Source organism: Microtus pennsylvanicus, chromosome 3, assembly GCF_037038515.1.
Source record: "Microtus pennsylvanicus isolate mMicPen1 chromosome 3, mMicPen1.hap1, whole genome shotgun sequence".
Taxonomy (NCBI): domain Eukaryota; kingdom Metazoa; phylum Chordata; class Mammalia; order Rodentia; family Cricetidae; genus Microtus; species Microtus pennsylvanicus.
The window spans coordinates 41,182,704-41,201,920 of NC_134581.1; the positions used below are offsets into that span (position 1 = coordinate 41,182,704).

Genomic DNA, 19,217 nt, shown 5'->3' on the forward strand with positions numbered 1-19,217 from the left:
CTTGGTACCTGAGGCTCACACCCTCTTACCTTTGCTACTAAACCAACGCTAAAAAGAACAATTGGAAGGAAAAGAATAAAAACATCTGTAATAAAATATAAAAATTAGAAGTTCTTTGACCATCAGTATTTGTTTTTAAAATTTTTCAGTATTTATTTCCTAACTACATAATAATTGTGTTGTCTATGGAAAATAAAGTTTCACTTGGGAGAGATATGTTTGTGGATGCCATGGTAGATACAGGCATTTTCTCCTTTTTTTTTTTTTTTGTTTTTTGTTTTTGGTTCAAGTTATTTTGGGGAATTTCACCTTATCATCTAATATATTTTGTTACTTTGCCACTGCAAATTTGAATTTCTAATCTAATTTTTTAAAAAAAATATAAAGTATTTGTTTCTCCAGTATAATAAATGTATAATGTGATCAGTCAGTCTTAGAATTCTTCAGATTTTAATGGAGCTTTCAAAAGCAAGAGTATATTTTGGAGGGATTTTATAAATATATTCTATTTTCCTATCATTCTCTATTTTGCCTCCTTTAAGCAATATTAAGTACATAAGTTTATTATTTCACATTGAAGCCATATGACTTTACGTATTTATCTTTTATGTGAATGTAATACCCTGTTTTCAGGTCTTCATAGGTGATTGGATTACAATGAAGATATTCTGTGTTACTTTTACAATCAAATACATTCATGGAAATCTCACCAGAGTATGAAAAAATGATAATGAAATTGAAAAGGATTGTGCAATATTCTTTTACATAAGAACACAATATTCATAAAATTAAAACAATTTAAAATAAATTTACAACTTTTTAACAATTTACTTATTATTTTATGTGTATGTGCCCAAGTGTATGTATGTATGGATCTATCTATTTGCATCATGTCCATGAAATAACCCAGGAGGCCAGAAGATTACATTAGGTCCCCTGGGACTGGAGTTACTGGTAGTCTTGAACCATCAGATGTGGGTGCTGGGCACCAAACCAAGGTTCTCTGCAAGAGCAGCAAGTGCTCCTAAACCACTGAGCAATTTCTCCAGCTCCTGAACTTCCTTTTGTTCAAAATCATTTGCTTTAAAATAGTTTTTTTAGCTCCACATTTCATATTTTCTTAGTGTATTTCACTATGGTTGTGTAGAGGTAGCAAAATAACTGTCAAAAGGAAAGCTATTCTTCCCAGTTACACTGTAGTTTTGATTCCTTAGTAAAATTAAACTTGTCAGGTTTTTAAGACAGGGAACTGGCTAAGAGGGTCCATCACCAAAGGCAGTGTCAACCAGTGTTCAGGTACTATTCTACAGCTTTCTATTGTTAAACTAAAGGCAGATTCCTCAGCAGAGCAAACAGACCCAAGGCTCTGCTGCTGGGCATGGGGTAATGGAAGTTTGGGAAATGGTTTCCGTAAAGAGGGATGGAGGTGAAGTGAGTTATACTTAATCTCTTAGCTTGGTGCCAGAAATGATGGCCCATACCCAGAGCTAGTCCTAACTTACCTTTTCCTTGCTTGGAATAAAGGAATGTGTTTTTTTGTGTTTATTAGTTAGAGATGTAACTATCAAAGAGGCAAAGGACCAGCAAGACTGAAAAGGATATTGCTGTCAACCCTGACAGCCTGATTTCAATCCCTGGGACCCACACATGGTTGAACGTGTTCTCTCATCACCAAATGTATACTGTGAGACAGGAGCTCCCACACATACATAAAGAGATGCATGCACACACGCAAAATAAATAAAAAAATGTAAAAAGAACATTTTTTAAAAGGAAGGATATTTAAGCCAAAATGCTTCTAGTATATCCTACCATCAAGAAAACGAAGAAGAGAAGCCCTGAGGGCACCATGGTTTAAGAACACTGGCTGAAAACTCATTATTAATTTGAATTTTACAAGAGAAAAGGTTCCAGGGTCTAAACTACATTTAAATGAATTTGTTAACCTTAGAGCTCAGGTCAGTGACCATGTGGAAGGAAAACAGAACAGCTCCTTCATCCCAGGCTTCTTTGGCAACAGGGTACATCATCTACTTTGGAAATGAAAACTTAGCCAAGGTTCCTACATTGGAAAGATGTCAAATATGGAGACATTCTCTTCAAGTAAAGGACTCAGGGTAACTTCTAGTTCCAGGTACAGTTGCAGACAATTGTGAGCTGCCATGTGGGTGGTGCTAGGAGTTGAACCTAGGTCTTTTGTGTACCATGGTGCGTGCCTCTGCTGCATACAGTGTATCATGGTGAGGGTCTGTTGTAGAGGAGCCTATTCACTTCACAGTAGCGTGGAAGCAAAAAGAAATAAGGGAACAAAATCCCCATATCCCCTTCAGGTGCACGCCCTCTGTCGTGGTTTGAATAATGACGGTCCCCATAGGCTCATATGATTGAATGCTTGGTTCCCGGATGGTGGACTGCTAGGAAGGATTGAGAGGCATCACCTTGGTGAAGGAGGTGTGACTTTAAGGCAGGGGTGTCACTGGTGGTGGGCTTTGAGGTTACTAAAGATCACACCAGGTCCAGTCTCTTGTTCTGCTTGTAGCTAGAATTTCTAATGAGAGCTCTCAGCTACTGTTCCCAAGTCATGCCCGCCTGTGCGATGACCATGGCCTTACCCCCTGAAACTGTAAGTAAGCCCCCAGCTAGTGCCCCCTTTCCTCAGTTGCCTTGGTCACAGGTTTTGTCACAGCAATAGTGTTCCTTAAAACACCCATTGCTAGAACCTCCTCCATAGGCTTTTATGGTTTTACTATCCCCAGCCCAGAAACACTGTAAACTGGGATCAAGCCTTCAGTAAACTGGACTCTGGGGGACAGACTGAAGCTATAACAACTGGGATTGTACAAATCTATGCTCAGTTTATACACTTCTTAAAAGCCTTGCATATTGCCCACAGTGAATTCAAGAAACTGGACACAGCTTCAGCACAGCGTCTCGTGCTTATACAAGATACTTGATACTTTTTTTTTTCTTTTTTAGTTTTTTAAGACAGGGTTTCTCTGTAGCTTCAGAGCCCTTCCTGGAACTAGCTCTTGTAGACAAGCTGGCCTTGAACTCGGAGTCTCACCCTCCCGAGTGCTGGGATTAAATGAATGTGCCACCATTACTTGTCTTTTTTTTTTTATGTATTAGAGATTCAACCTGGTTCTCATACATGTTTAACATGTGCTCTACCACAGAGCTACACCCAACTCCATGGGTAAATGTTTTTTTTTTTAATTTATTCTCCTTTTATTTTTTATAGATGTATAAAACTCCCACTGCAAAACAATGAGGCAAATAAAAAAATCCAAAGAAACAGAAAAAAACAAATAAAAAATAACAATGCAAAATAAAGTTACCACTAAAACACCTATAGACAAATGTTTCTCCCACTGACAAACCATAGTAAAGATTCAAATCTGAAATATAATCTTATGTTCATGTTTCATAAATGATGACAACACACATATGAAAAAGGTATATGGAGTAATAACATGCTTGAAAACTGTGATCACTGGATATTTCTACTGTTTTCATTAAGCTATAAATGTTTTTAAATGGCAATCCCTGCTAGAGTGAGGCCTTTCCCTCAAGTTCCCTATTGTCCCAATTTTCAAACCTTCTTCCCTGATCACAATGACATTTGCTCTCTCTCCTATCCTCTCCCTACCCCTTTTTCTTTTTCTTCCCCTTTTGCTCTGTATGCATAGTTCTTTCATGTCTTTTGTAGGAGGCCATAAGTTAATTCAAGTTCCGTATGTTTTGTAGGCACCCAATGAATTGCTCTTTGAGGATTAGTCCTTCAGACATGAAGTTCTTCTTCACTAAAGCACTGCTCGCTAGTACTTCCTTCCCAGAAACTTCTGTGCCCTCAGAAAGTTTTAGATCCAGAATGCCTGATTCTAAAGGAAGATATGGTGTCTGTAAGGACCAGGGGCCACCAATGGGGAACCAGACAGTCTGTGATGCTTTAACAAGGGAAATGGACACGTTCATTTTTACTTCCCTTTTCAAAGGGGCCAGGCATTGGCTGCCACGTGGTGCACTGGTTCCAGCAGAGAACAGGAGACATGAACTAACCGTACAAGCTAAAGTCTTAGTTACTGGTCTGTTGTTATGAAGAGACACTATGACCATGGCAACTCTTATAAAAGAGCATTTGCATGACAGCACACACGTAGGCACGGTGCTGGAAAAGTAGCCGAGAGCTCCATCCTGATCCTCAGGGAGACTAGGTCTGCAGTGGGATTTTAAAAGCCTGCTCCCAGTAACATACCTTCTCCAATAAGCCCGCAGTTACCCAAAGAAAGCCACCCATCCTAATCCTTTTCAACAGTTCCACTTCCTGGTGAGCCATGGGGGTCATTCTCTCTCAGATCACCACAGTTAACAAAACAGGTATCTCACCCAAATTCAGGTCACTGGAGACATCTGTTTCCACAGCGATCCAAACTCTTGCTGGAGAACAACTTGATCGCCCAGAGTATTAACAAAGCATACCGTGTAAGATGCCTTTGGTCATTATTCCATTGTCTCTGGAATGAGGACTTCCTTCCCTACAGCTTAGTGTTTGACATCATAAAGGGGCCTCCTACAACCACTCTGTAGACTCACAGAGCAAAGAGCTCACTCTTGCCATTGTGTGTTGGCCAGTAATCTCCTCCAATGTGAATTCACTGAATTGCCAGGTAAGCAAAGAGCTCACTCTTGCCATTGTGTGTTGGCCAGTAATCTCCTCCAATGTGAATTCACTGAATTGCCAGGTAAGCTCTGGATTTACTGAATATGTTTTACGTTCCAGGCCTTTTGCCAAGTGTTGGGCCTTTAGAAAAGAATAAATAGTCTCTGGCCTTGAGCTTCTATCTAGTGAGACAGATGTAAGCAGATTCCCTTCAGAACCAGATAATAAGTGCGGGGGTGGAGGCAGGTGTTAAGTCCCCTTGAGCTCAGACAGAAGTCGGAGTTACTTTAAAGCAATATGTAACTTCAAAGGTAGCAGTGACTCAACGAAAAAAGTAAAAGAAATGTACCTCCAACTCCTAGAATTTCTAACAATATAAAACTTGTCAAAATGGAAAGAAAAAAAGTCTAAAAATAGGTCTAAAAATGATCTCCCTATATGAGAGAACATTTTTAAAGGCAAGTTTTTTCTACCTCTATGGTTTTCATGGAATAAGCTAAGCCTTTTTCCCTTTCTATTCTAGTCCCCTTTAAATAATTAATTTCTCTGTTATACCTGTGACAGATGTCAGCTGGCTGTCAACGTGGAGATGGCACCGTATGTTACAATAAGCTCTTGTCTATAATTGATGACACCTGTTGGGAATGAACTCAACTGAGAGGTCAGAAGCAATGGGAGTTGTGAAGTCTGGGGTCTTGCTGGACAGCCTTTCATTCAGAGTGAGAAAGGAAACCTTATTCTTTAAGTTTGGAGGCTGTCTCCTCAAATTTCTGAAATTTGGTGTCATTGTCCTATTAAATGACTCACGATAAAAGTATCTTGTTTAGCTGGTATTTCTGATTGCTGACTGGTTGTGCAAGAGCCTGCAACAGTGGTGATCAGGCCAAACAACCTCTCAGCATGAGAACAAGAGGGTTCTTAAGCATCTAAGAATTCAGTAAGCACGCTACATAAAAATCAGGCAGAGGTCTTTTGTTTGTTTGATTCTGTCCTTATTTTTGAGGCAGGGTCTCCTGTAGCCGGTGCTGGCCTTGATTCTCCTGCCTCCACCTTGCAAATGCTGGGATTATGAATGTGCAGCACCATGCATGACCAGATAGATGGTTTTGTATTTGTTTTTTCAAACAGGGTCTTTCTGTGTAGCCCTGACTGTCCCGGAACTCACTCTGTAGCCCAGGCTAGCCTCAAACTCAGAGATCTGCTTGCCTCTGCCTCCCAAGTGCTGGGATTAAAAGCGTGTGCCAACACCACCGGACTAAGAGAAGATTTGTTTTTAAAAGTATTTTTTTCAAACCCACACTGAATGTATCTCTAGTATAATACATATAGTAAACTAAATGTATCACACAAAATCTGCATCACCCTCCTAAAAATCATCAGGGATACTTCAAGAATTAATTAGGCCCACCCTAGTCTCTAAGCAGCTGTGTTTAACTGAGCAGAAGTGGAGCAAAAGATACTGAAAAGCATCTACGCTATTTCTTAGTCAATAAAGACTTTCTCTGGGGCAGCGGTGGCACACATCTTTAATCCCAGCACTTGGGAGTCAGAGACAGGTAGAAAGGAGTTCGGGGTAAACCTGGCCTACAAAATTCTACACAGAAAGCTACACAGAAAAATTAAGTCTTGGTGGTGGTGGTGGTGGTGATGTACTTCCTCGGAAACTTGTGTTCTAAGAACAGTGAGTGGTATTCATTCCCCTTCAACTTTTCTAGGCAACATTAAGTTTCTATTCTTCTACATTCTTTTCTTGCTGGCTTAGTGACATAATGCAGTCACTGAACTAAAAGATGAAAACTATGTAACTTATATTTCAAAAGCTAAACTAACTTTTCAGATTGTACGATTTTCATATAGTTTACCATTTCAACTTTATTTTTTATGCTTAGGCTCATACATGCATTGTACTTACTATGTTGCTTTGACAGCGTTAAGAAATACCATAAACCCCACTTTTTTAAAAGTGTTGTTGTTTTTTTTTTTTTGTTTTTTGTTTTTTGAGACAAGGTCTCACTATGTAGCTCTGATGGTCCTGGAACTCAGAGAGATCTGTCTGCCTCTGTCTCCCAAGTGCTGGAATTAAAAGTGTGCATCACCAGCACCCAGCCACCTTTGGATTTTTAATAAAAAGATACAAAGAGTTAATCTCTCCTACGAGAAACAAAAGGAAAGAGGAAGCAGAAAAGCACACCAGGAACAATCAGATCAGGACTCCTAAAACAATAGCACCAAAGCTTTAAAGCGAAGATGTCCTGCCGTATTCAAGGGAAGTTCCAGGAACCTGTGGATCTAACTCTCACGGTGTAGCTCTTGTAAATGACCTGTGTCCTTCCTCCACACACTCTAAACCCTCTCGAGGTTATACTATTTCTAATACCCAAACCAATGCAAATAACCACTGAAAGGGTAACGATGGAATTCATCTCCACGTTTATTAGCACAGAAGCATTTTTCCCCTGAATATTTTCAATTGTAGGTTGAAGGCTTGACCATAGTAGTAAAACCAGTCGTAAAAGTAGAGTAAAATTCTTAAAAAGTAGAGTAGTGAAACTAGGTAAAGGAACTAACACATTTAATTGTGTGACGTTCCAAACAAGAGTGGGAGGGGGAAAAAAGACTTCAGGATCACCCCCAAACTGTGATGAACATTTCACTAATCAACAGAACTTACAAAGATAGAAGGGTATGCCTCTTTATGGCTGACTGTTTTCCATTTGAGCTTGAAGGTAAACGGATTTTGCCAAAGCAAGATAGCAAAAGTATCTTTGTGAAAATAAGAATTTGAAATCACAGACAGAAAAGCATACCGTACCAAGTTAGTTATTATTAGACCACACCAACTATTATATTCCACTAAGTTTTTTGACTTGAATGCTTCTGGTCTTTTGAAAAAAAAAAACTTTGTGAATTCTAAATTATGAGAACCAATCAAAAGGCAAAACTGTAGATAAAGCCTTTTAAAAGTGGGCATTTGTTGTCAGATGGTCTGGATTTCAAACAATTTAATAATGTAGATACTATATAGTTATTTTTGTAAACTTACATGCTCTTAAGAGAAAATTTGCAAAATATAGAAGAGCAAAAAGAAAAAAAATCCAACCTCCTGTCAACCAATTTTCTATTGTACGGGGCCAGCCTGGTATTATAGCCCGACTGTTTTTCGAGTGCTGGATTACAGTTTAGTCTCTTTATGAGTGTTACCTTGGTAGGTTCAAGTATGAACTACTTCATTTTAAACAAGTGCTCTGCCTTTTAATTATCAACTTAAATCGATACTACGTTTACAATAAATCTTCTAAATCAATGTGCAGAAGACGAAGATCACTGATGGGAGGGGAAGAAAGTGAGCATCGTTTAGGAGCGAGGGGTTAGAGCTAAACTAGGTCACGTTACTGATTTTTTTACATCAAACGGGTCTCCACACTTAAATTCACAGCCGCACTTTGAATGGCGAGTTAAAACTCAGTAGGGATCAACCTTCTTCTAAACAATGTGGACTTTGGAACGCTACAATTTCCGTCGGAGAAGGCGTAGCCTTAAAAATAAAAATCCACCCAGCGCCGAATTTACACCTCAGTGTCCATGATAACGACAACAAACAGAAGTGCCCCCGGCCCGTGGCAAGCGAAGACGCAAGCGTTCCAGGGCGCAAGCGCCGCGGCGTCGCCCAGGGCCGCGCATGCGCTCACGTCGTCGCGCGCCCGGCCTAAACCCCTCACTTTGTCGTCACAGGGCAGATGATCAGGGTGCGTCCGCCTTTTCCCTCCCCCTTCAACCCTCCTCCCCCCTCCCTCCCCTCGTCCCTCAATCTTCTCCCTGTTTCCTCTCTCTTCCTCCCTGGGGCGGCTCCTGAAGACTCCCGCTTCCGGTCAGAGGCGGTCTGCAGTAGCACGCCCCGCCTCTTCCGTTTACCCGGTGGCGGTGCGGGCGGAGGAGGCAGTAGCGGCAACGGCGCCTGGCAGAGTGGGCAGGCTGGTCCCCTGGGCAGCCCAGCTGGAGGTGGCCGAGCCGAAGCCCAGGGGCCGAGGGCAATGAACTATAACGCGAAGGATGAGGTGGACGGCGGGCCCCCGTGTCCTCCCGGGGGCCCTGCCAAGACCCGGAGGCCGGATAACACGGCCTTCAAACAGCAACGGCTGCCCGCCTGGCAGCCCATCCTCACGGCCGGCACGGTGCTGCCTACCTTCTTCATCATCGGCCTCATCTTCATCCCCATTGGCATCGGCATCTTCGTCACCTCCAACAACATCCGTGAGATCGAGGTGAGGGAGGGGCGTGGCGAGGGTCCCCTGGCTCCCCGAAGGTGACAGGCGGGCCCCGCCCTCCGGTGCCGCCTCGGGTTCTTCTGCGGGTTTTCTGAGTTTGCAGTTTTGGCGTCTAGGTTCCTTTTGCTTTCGGTCTACATGGCTGGGAACGGAAAGAATGTCAGGTGGACAAGATTTATTTATTGGGTAGTTTGTGTGGTTGTCTGTGGGTTAGAGTAATTGTTTTTCTAGCAGGAGAGAAGGAAAAAGTTAGATAAAACTCGTAGGCAGCGCGCAGGGTCACTGTTGTTACTTGGGTGGGGATTATTCCCGGACACAGAGATTAACAAATTGGTCTTTGTTGAAGGACCCGGAGTCATAGATGTATTGATTCTTCTGTGAAGAAATTTGTCACATGTTACAGAGCACACAGTAACTTTCATTTTGAGCTAATTAGATAGTTTTAGTTGCTGGCCGTGGTGTAGTTAAAAACATGAAACGTCACTTCTCGTTTGCTTTTAGCCAGTATTTATTTCCAATTGTGCTCAACATTTGCCCCAGTTCTCCCTGCTTGATTTTTTTTTAAAACTGTGCATATCAGTGACTCCGCACGGAATAAATTGGGGTCTAGCTATAAAAAATTTCCCTGGCATTGTTTCTGAACATTTTACTTAGTCAGGATAGAAACACTGAACCGGGGGAAACATTTGATTTGTCCACTGCCACAATCACAGCATCGTTATCCATCTGCAGTGGCGAAGACTGGCTGATAAAAGAATGTAAGTACTGCGTGGTGGACAGTACTGGACATCTACAGGGCCCCTTCCATATTTTAGGGAGCTGTGGTCTGTTTGAGATGGCCAAGAGTGATGTTGAGTAACCCCGCTTTGTTCTGTTCTGCCGTATACATACATTTTGTGTACATATTTTAAAAATAAAGATTACGTGTGTGATTTAATTGGACTTCCCCAGTTATTTTAGCTAAGGAGTATTGGTACCTTTTTATAGCTTGATTTACAACATTAACATATAAGAAAGGTTGTTATATTTTAACGGCACAGTGCTTTAGTGTTCATGACAGTAAGGATTGTAGCTAGCGTGTACTTCTAAAATCTTTCACTTAGAATCGTTTTCAGTGTGTTGACTAGAGCAAGTTCACAGCAAATGTTTTTGGCATATATTTTTATCGTCCTGTTTTTTATCCTTGTGATATTCCTGCACAAGTATCCTAAAATGCTCCAAAATATAAAACCCAAGGCTTGGTTTGGACACTAGAAAAGTTTTGATCTCAGAACGTTTTCGATTGCAGACTTCCTGATTAGGTATGCTTAAATGGAGAAGACCATACAAATATTCCAGAATGTAAAAATAATAATAAAAGAAATCCTCATACGTGAAACACTTGTGTTCCCGTCTGTGTCCGGCAGTACTCAAATCTGAGCTCTGCCACTTTTAATTACCTTGGATTTGGGCAGTTTATTTCTCTGAAGGCTAGTTTTTTAATCTCTAAAATGAATCGAGTAATGAATTTCTTCTAAGATTTCACAGAAGCAAGATAGTTGTTATGACTTTTGGTTAACTTTGGTTTAAACAATGCTATGTTAAAATGCCACATTTGAAATGAAAGAAAATGGAAATTAGGAACTGGAAATTTTGTATTAACACCAACTCATGCAGATAGAATGCTTAAAATTTGAGTGTTGGATAGATAGCAAAATTATTTCAAACTGGGCCTGGGGTTATGAGAAAAACCTAGAGAGCTTTTCCAAAAGGGACATACGTGTTCATGTGCCTACTCTGTGTCCTGGCCATTGAACTCAGGGCCACAAGAAAGTGCTGTACCACTAAGTTACTTCCCTAGTTCCTCAACCTTTTGTTAGCTGCTGGCTTAGACTAAAAACCTTTGAGGTTTATTCGAAGTTAACAGGAGGAACTGGAGAGCTGGCTCACCAGTTAAGAGCATTGGCTTCTCTTGCAAGAGTGCTTAGGTTTGATTTCCAGCACCCACATAGTGACTCCCAGCTGTCTTCAACTACAGTTCTAGGTGATCCCATATCCTCTTCCAGCCTCAGCAGGCATCAGAAAGACATCAGCGTGGTCTACAGACAGGCAAACAAAATACTTGTACACATTAAAATAATAGAAATGTTTTATAGCCAGACATGGTGCACATGCATGTCTGCATCCCAACACAAGGGAGGCAGAGAATGGATCTCTGGGCCTGGTCTACATAGTGAGTTCCAGGAAAAACAGAACTAAGTAGACTCTATATCAAAACAACAAAAGTAAATAAAAAGAAACAAAAATAAAATAATAAATAAAGGTAAATGGGAAATGAGCATTTCTTACCCAGATTGATTCGTACTCCTTTCCATCTGTTAAGTTTCCTTTTGAAAGCGCAGTACCCTCATTTCTGTTTTAGTTTAAGTTACTGGGGCAAAGGAGACTTGTAAATCAAAATGCTTGGCTTTAAGTGTTTTGCTCAGAACTTGAAATTTTTAAGTAAAACTAATGGACATTCTCCCAGAAATACTATAGTAAAATATTACTACTCTTATAATGCTCCAGACTCCCCTTAAAACAGTGTTTTTTTTTTGGTAAAAGTTACTTTAATTTTATTTATTTTATATTTTTTATTTTAATGCTCATATTTAGTAGTAACTTCACTTGTTAAGTTTATGAATTGTCTGTCTGCCTCCCTCTCTTTTCTTCCTTTTTTGGGGGGGGGTGGGGAATTCAAGACAGGGTTTCACTGTGTAGTCCTGGCTGTCTGGGAACAAGCTCTGTAGACCACCAGGCTGGCCTCAAACTCACAGAGATCTGCCTGCCTCTGCCTCCCTAGTGCTGGGATTAAAGGTGTGCGCCACCACTACCTGGCTAAGTTTGTGAATTTTATAATTTTATTTGGTTGGTTTTTAGATTTTCTAGGTTAAGTGAAATGAGGTTTTTAGAAAAGAACTAGCCATTAAAAATATTTTTATTATGAATATATTTTTAATACTTAATATCTTTATTATTTGTAGCAAATACTGAGTATTTCTTTTAATGTGGCAGCATTAGGATTCAAGGCTCCTTTAAGACTTTTGGCCAGGCTGAGATACAAAGCTAACTTGAAAGTGCCATCTGTAACTTCTACAAAAGCATTTATCAGTGTGAAGTTATGTGGTTGTAAATTAGTGCTTAGAGAGCCCAGTCAGGAGGGCTGTTCCTATAGCCCCATGTATTTTAGGCAGGCTTGAGGTACAAATGAATCCAGTAATTCTGTGCTAACTTGGGTGACAAAGATCTAGTATCCAAAAATCAGTAAAAGAAAAACTAATTAATCGTTAGAGTCAGATGGGTGTGTTATTTAAAGCAACATTTGACATTTAACATAACATAAATTCAGTAATAACTAGAAGTAAACATTTACATGAAATTAATAATGCCTAAAATGTTGAAATCTTAGCAACATTCCCCCAATTTGCTAAATTCCCTCTTATACTCCTTTTTTAACTTTCATTTTCTAGTGTTATTTTGTCTTGATTATTTTCTGTTTCTGATAAAAATTTGCTATCTATATTTTTATTTCTTTCTAGCTTGAATCTTTAGATTGTAAGGATCTTGAAGAAGATTAAGTCTTTCATCTGCACTTAGTAATCTTGTTTTTACTTAAACTTTAGTGTAGAATCAAGGAAGGATAACTTGTTTCTTAGAAATGATGGTTGAAGATTAGGCATTTATGTTAAGAAATTTAAAGATTTTAATGCTCAAATATATTGCAGTAACTAAATAGGGAACCGTTGGCAATTAAGAGCTTTGAGTAATAGGGTTTTGTTTCCAGTAAGTAGCTGCTGGAGTGTTTATTTTAGGGCCAGGACTGAGACTGATTTTCCAGAAGAGCATTTGCAATCAGTTTGGTTATAGGAAATACCAACTTAAGTAACAGTTGTATGGGATGTTTTCCTCAAAGAATTAGGTTCTTAAGAAGTAGAGCTATGTTGCTGCCAAGAAATTGTATATAACTGTTGTGATTATATCTTGAATTTCATCAGCCAAAAAGGTGCACCCTTCTTTCTTTTTAGTCAAGAACTTTCTTCTGTCTCTGCATCCTAAAATATTTATTTTCTAACCTTTTATAGACACAAAACAATCCGCCCCCCCATATTCAGAGTTTTAAAGACACGTACTGGTAAATTTAGCAGTTAATACTAAAATGGTAGTGCAAATTACTCATTCTGAGGACTTCAGAAAATTCTTTAAGTACTTAAAATGCCCCTTTTAACTTAAAGTGACTAATACTTAAAGTGACTTGCCTTATTAGTCAGCATTTTGTTATGTGACTTATTTAGGTCTTCTATTGATTTCCATTTAGGTAAATCTACATTCAAAAATGGAGTTTTCCAGCTCTCCTTGTATACAGTGTAAAAATGCACGTCCTTCAAATTTCTCTTTGTCACCACATTGCTATTACGTAGAAATAAGATGTGCTTTTAGGATTACTAAGAAGTCTTGGGTTGACTTAGGGGAACATTCATAGTTGTCTGTAACATTTTAGCCAACCTCCTTAGCCCTCTCTGTCCTGTACTGCCCCTGGTGCTTCCTCACTAGGATTTAAGCTAGTTGCAAGGTCTTAAGCTTACTGTATTCTGAACTGTGCATATATATATATATATATATACTTTTGCCGTTTAAACAATGTTAATTTTCAAAATAGGAGTTTTGCATCCCCTCTTCTACTTTGAGAGCCTCTTTTTCCTTTGAGGTTTAGAACTGTTCCTCCTGTGTAGACTTTGTCTTTGAAAACTAGTGGATGTTACAACTGGCAGGTTTCATTAGTCAGGCTCCCCTTGAGTTTCAGCTGACAGGGGATGTAGTGGTTATTTGATAGTGAAAACTCATACATTCTCTATTTATCAAGAATTTTTGATCAGCGTTGGACATTTTCTTTACTTTTTTTTTTTAAAGATTTATTTATTTATTATGTATACAGTATTCTGTCTGACTGTATGCTTGCTGGCCAGAAGAGGGCACCAGATCTCATTAAAGATGGTTGTGAGCCACCATGTGGGTACTGGGAATTGAACTCAGAACCTCTGGAAGAGCAGTCAGTGCTCCTAACCTCTGAGCCATCGCTCCAGCCCGCTGTGGACATTTTCTATATACAAAGTACTTCTTTGAAAAAGTTTGAGGACAGAACTCTCCCCACCCTCCTTTTATTTTATTTTATTTTTCCAGCAGAGAGCATTCCTTTTGGGGAAGAAATGATTTAGAGTAGCAGGAGATGCAGATGTCACTTAGTGACAGAGCACTTCCCTGGCTGTGATAGTGTATCACCCCTCAACATTTAAAAGATGGGTGGCAGGAAGATCAGGAGTTCAAGGCCAAACTTAGCTACATAGAGATTTATACAAACCAACAACCCCCCCCAAACAAAAACAAACAAAACCCAAAAACTATGGGGGTGTGGAGCAAAGCAAAGAAGCATTATAGGAAAATTAATCGTTGCTAGGTGAGTGGCAGGAGCAGAGTGTGCCTGAGCAGTTCAAAGAAAGACGAGCTTTTGCTGATGTGGTAGTGCATGTGCCCTGGTTTTGTTTCTTGTTGTGATAAGACACCTTGACAAGGGAACTTGGTGGAGAAAGGGGCTATATTAGCTCATTTCTGGGTTTCAGTCCACATTGCAGCCAAGAACTTTTTCCTTTTTTATGTGGCTCAGGACCCAACCCAGGGAATGGTGCCTTACCCTTTTCGTCTAGATATTTTTGTATCCTGTTCAAGACAGTTCTCCACAGACATACCACAGGGTAACCCGGTTTAGACAACCACTCATTGAGAGTCCCTTTTCAAATGATTCTAGACTATAGCAAGATGGAGATTAAAACTAACCGCCACAATTCTACTTGTCAATTTGATGTTTAAAACATCACCTTTAAGACATGATATTCCTTGTCCCCAAAGGCTTAAAATGCAGTTCAGCCATAAAAGTCCTCATTGTCTTAAAAAATTCTAACCCTTTAAAAGTTCAGTCTCTTAACAGTGTGCATCTAGAAAATTAAAACCAGGCTACATACTTCTAACATATAATGATACTAAGCAAACATTTTTCTTCTAAAAAAGAACAGCTAGGGGCATAAAAGAGTTGTACCAAAGCAAAACAAAAATCTGCCAGGGAAACATCAAATACTACAGCTCTGTGTCCAGCGTTTGAGTGGGGCTTCTAAAGTAATTGTTTGGGTTCCATTTCTGTAGCTGGCCTTGGCAGTCCCCCTAAGGCCCTGGCATCTTCAGTTTCCTGGAGTCTGAGTCTTCAGTTTCACAGCTACTTACAGTGTCTTCTCATGACTTCTTTGAGGGAACTCTGACTTGACATATGTTGCCTCTTAGTTTCTCTTCACGACAATATCAATCTTCTATCACATGGAGGATGCTTATTGCCAGCTTTTGCTGCCAGCTTGAGATATACCCCAGGTCTCTTTGGGTTTCAGCTTGTATTGACCCTGTGTAGCACAGGCGTCTTATCTACAGTGGTTCTGATCTCTGTATCACAGCTGCATCTTCAGCACCAATCTGAATGCCATCCTGTGTTGAACATTCTTCTGCCAAACCAATCAGTTCATTATCTTTAAATTAAACTTTATTTAGGCTCTCAGGATATTGGCAGAGAAAAAATCAAATTATAGTCCAAAATGTCATACCACTGGCCCATGTCCCAGTTTCTGATAGAGTTTTTGTTCCCTTCTGAAACCTTGTTAATTGGACCTCCATTGTCCTCGTTTGTCTCAGCATTCTTAATACCTTTTATGCTTGTACAAGAACAGTTCACTAAGCTCTGCTTCCAGCATTCAATAGCAGGTATGATTGACATGATATATACCCATCAGCAGTTCAACAGTGGGCAGTCAAGATTTTCATTGCATATCACATGCCTTAGGAACATAATATGGTGGATACAGAACCATCTGTATAAAGCTTTTAAGCTGCCTTTTACATTCTAGAAAAGTTTCTGCATCCTGATAAGCCTCTCCACCAACACAGCAATCCAAATTAGACCAAATCAGACTGAATTAGAAAAAGCCCAGGTTTAATGGATAAAAACACTCCTGATTTTCAGCCCCACCCCCCCAGAGGAGATGGGCAAGGAATACTGGAAAACCACGTGTCTGTTTTCTGCGGGGGGGGGAGGGCAGTTTAAATGCCCCATGGGAGTGATCTTGAGCATCTCTAAGGTCTGGGTCATCATTTGGCTTTTTGAGATGCAGCAGGATTTGGAAAGAGATGGGGGAGGGGATTTGGGTTAGAGCTTCCACCAGAATGATCCATACTCTGGGTCTATGGATGCCAGGGGCTGGGGTGAAGCTTCCACCAGAACAATTCTTTGTGACTGGCTTTCAAGCTCAAGGTTCAAGTTGGAGGCCAGACTTCTGGTTGTCTTTTCTGGGTATCAACAGTGTAGAGTGAAGGACGAACAAAGGGCTAAGGGAAAAAGATTCTTGGAAGCTGATACACTGCACCAACCCTACTTGTTACCATAGTCACACTAGCTCCAAGGCAGGCTGGAAATTTTAGCTTTATTCTGCTAACAAGAAAAGTAACACAAAAATTGGGGTGAGAGCTTGGGTAGTAGTCATTCTCTGCATCACAGGGTTGTAGTAATATTCACCATCTAGTAAAATGGTACATCAGCCAAATGAGAATTAGGTCTTCTAGACATGAAAGTCCTGGGTAAATATGTAGTATTGAGTTGAATTTCATAGGAAAATAGATTGTGTTATTTTTATGTGAAGAACAAATTTGGTATGTGGTTTTGCTAATACATTAGGATAGAATATGTTATATTATAAATATATATAATATAAACTATGTAAGGGATATTGAATATCATTACTTTTTTCTTTAACCTTTTAAGTGAGTTCTGTTCAGCTTACAAATTTGTGTAATTTTCTCTTAAAACATCCTACATGAATTGTTTGCAAATAAAACTTAACTAATATTTTAGGACTTTATTAGTTTTTAATTTAATGCGATTCTATTATTATTCTCATATTATTTTGTGTGAGACATTTCTCTAGCCCAATTTTGTTCATTCTTTTTTTTTTTTTTTTGGTTTTTCGAGACAGGGTTTCTCTGTGGTTTTGGAGCCTGTCCTGGAACTAGCTCTTGTAGACCAGGCTGGTCTCGAACTCACAGAGATCCGCCTGCCTCTGCCTCCCAAGTGCTGGGATTAAAGGCGTGCGCCACCACCGCCCGGCCAATTTTGTTCATTCTTATCAATCATTAATTAACGTTTTAATTTGCTGCTTTTGAGGTGTGTTAGATGGTAGAAAATGCTCAGGGGGGGGGGGGCTGGAGAGATGGCTTGGCGGTTAAGAGCCCTGCCTGCTCTTCCAAAGGTTGTGAGTTCAATTCCCAGCAACCACATGGTAGCTCACAACCATCTGTAATAAAATCTGGTGCCCTCTTCTGGCCTGCAGGCAGAATACTGAGAATACTGTACACATGATAAATAAATGAATAAATCTTTTAACAAAAGAAAAGAAAATGCTCAGAGGGAAAAGGAAGGGTTGAAGGATGGTTTGCAGTTTCAAGTAGTGCATGGATTAAACAAATTAGTGATTAACTTGCAAGTCACCAGTAATACTTCGATATCACATTAAGGAAAGAAATAAAAGAACTTCCCTTTGGAGTCATTTAACCAAAGCAAGTCCAGACTTGAATTTTCTACTTCGTGCCTCTGGTGTCTTTTGTTCTCTGACCATTCCATGTATCTGAATCTGTGCGAATCTGTTATTCTGTTCTTGTGCTGGTATCTATGTCTGTCCCTGTGTATCTGTATGACTCTGACTCTCTCTGTCTCCCCCCCCCCCCCCCGTCTGTGTATATCTGTCCCTAACAGAGGGCTTTGCCCTATCTTTATTGAATAGCACAGAAAGTATTATATGGGGGAAGGAATGAAGGATACTTTACAAAAATCTTTTAAGAGCTTACAAGGAAATTAAGTCACTGATTTCAACAGACCACAACTGACTCAGACACTAAACAGTACTACAAATACTGTTTATCAAGCAATATCTAAATGTTGTGTTCAATATTTATAGTGGACATTCAGTTTAGAAGATTGCTTTCAACCTCCATGTTTGCTGCTTTCAGCAAATTATACACTTGCATAGGTCAGGGCCATGGAAAAGTGCACACTTTGAGATTACAGCTATGTATTACTGTAACAGCTACTGTTGATTACAATTGATTGTAAACGTTGAGCTACAATGGGAAATCTCAGGCACTCAAGGTTGATTGCTACTTTGTTCTCTTAAAAGCAGGTTAAACAAACAGGCTGTGTACACAATGGATAGCTGTCAAAAGTGACCTTAAGGTATATTATTAATTCTGAGTGTGAGGTCCCACAAAGTTTCACTCTCTTAGAATGTATTTTATTGTAATATATTGCCACAAAATAGCATGTGCTGGGGAACCCTAAGTAATAGTATTGATATGTTGGGGAAAACTACCCATGCAGAAATAGTAAGAGCAGCGGAGGAGTGTGTTTAGAAGAAGGAACCACAAAGAAGCCAGTGTGGCAGTGGCAGAGTGAGAAGAGGGGGAAATAGATCAGATTAAAGTAGTGCATGTTAGGGTGCACTTTACACAGCTGATATTATGACTACAGGCAATTTAGTGAGAAGCCATTAAACAGTTTTGTATAGCTAAGTCATTCTGAGCACTTGGATCTATAAACCCAACGCTGTAAAAGAAATGAATGAACTCAAATTGATGAAGGAAAGTAAGTTGTCTTTTTTTTGTTTTTGTTTTGTGTGTGTGTGTGTGTGTGGTTTTTTTCAGTGTGATTAAGTGAGAGAGGAGCAAAAATCCAATTCCTTCCCACTATGCTATCTTAAGTGCACAGAAAACCACTGGACTGACTAGAAGGTGCACATTAAGTGTAAGACAAGATTACAGGTCCTTTCATAGGGGTAAAAGGGTCTGGGCCTCAGACTGCTCCCATTTCTTCTCTGCCACAGAGACAGTTGTGTTTTTTATTTATTTATTGTCCTAGGTGGAGGAAAATGGAGTCTTAGATATCTAATATTTTTAGAAAAGAAGAGTCCTGGTTTGTAGATCTAAAGTCCCCATCCCTTTTATTCAGTCAGAATTCTTTGTCCATTTTCTTGGATAGGCATAGATGGAAGCATTTTGGATTTTTTTTTTTTAAAACAAGTGAAAAACCTCTCTTGGGAGACCACATTCAGCTCTACATTATATTAAACGCACCAATTTTGCCAATGAAACAAGGTAATGATAGTCTGGTAGTGGAAAGGAGACACACAGGTGTCTCT

General features: G+C 39.8%; 1 protein-coding gene across 1 annotated transcript in view; it reads left to right on the top strand.

Moving 5' to 3' along the window:
• Positions 1 to 8,354: 8,354 nt before the first annotated feature.
• Tmem30a (transmembrane protein 30A) overlaps positions 8,355 to 19,217 on the top strand; it is a 28,460-nt gene continuing 17,597 nt past the window's right edge. The window contains exon 1 of the mRNA XM_075965132.1: positions 8,355 to 8,922. Within this exon, the coding sequence (XP_075821247.1) occupies positions 8,398 to 8,922 (525 nt within the window). The 5' untranslated portion in view covers positions 8,355 to 8,397. The remainder of the gene's footprint in view (positions 8,923 to 19,217) is intronic.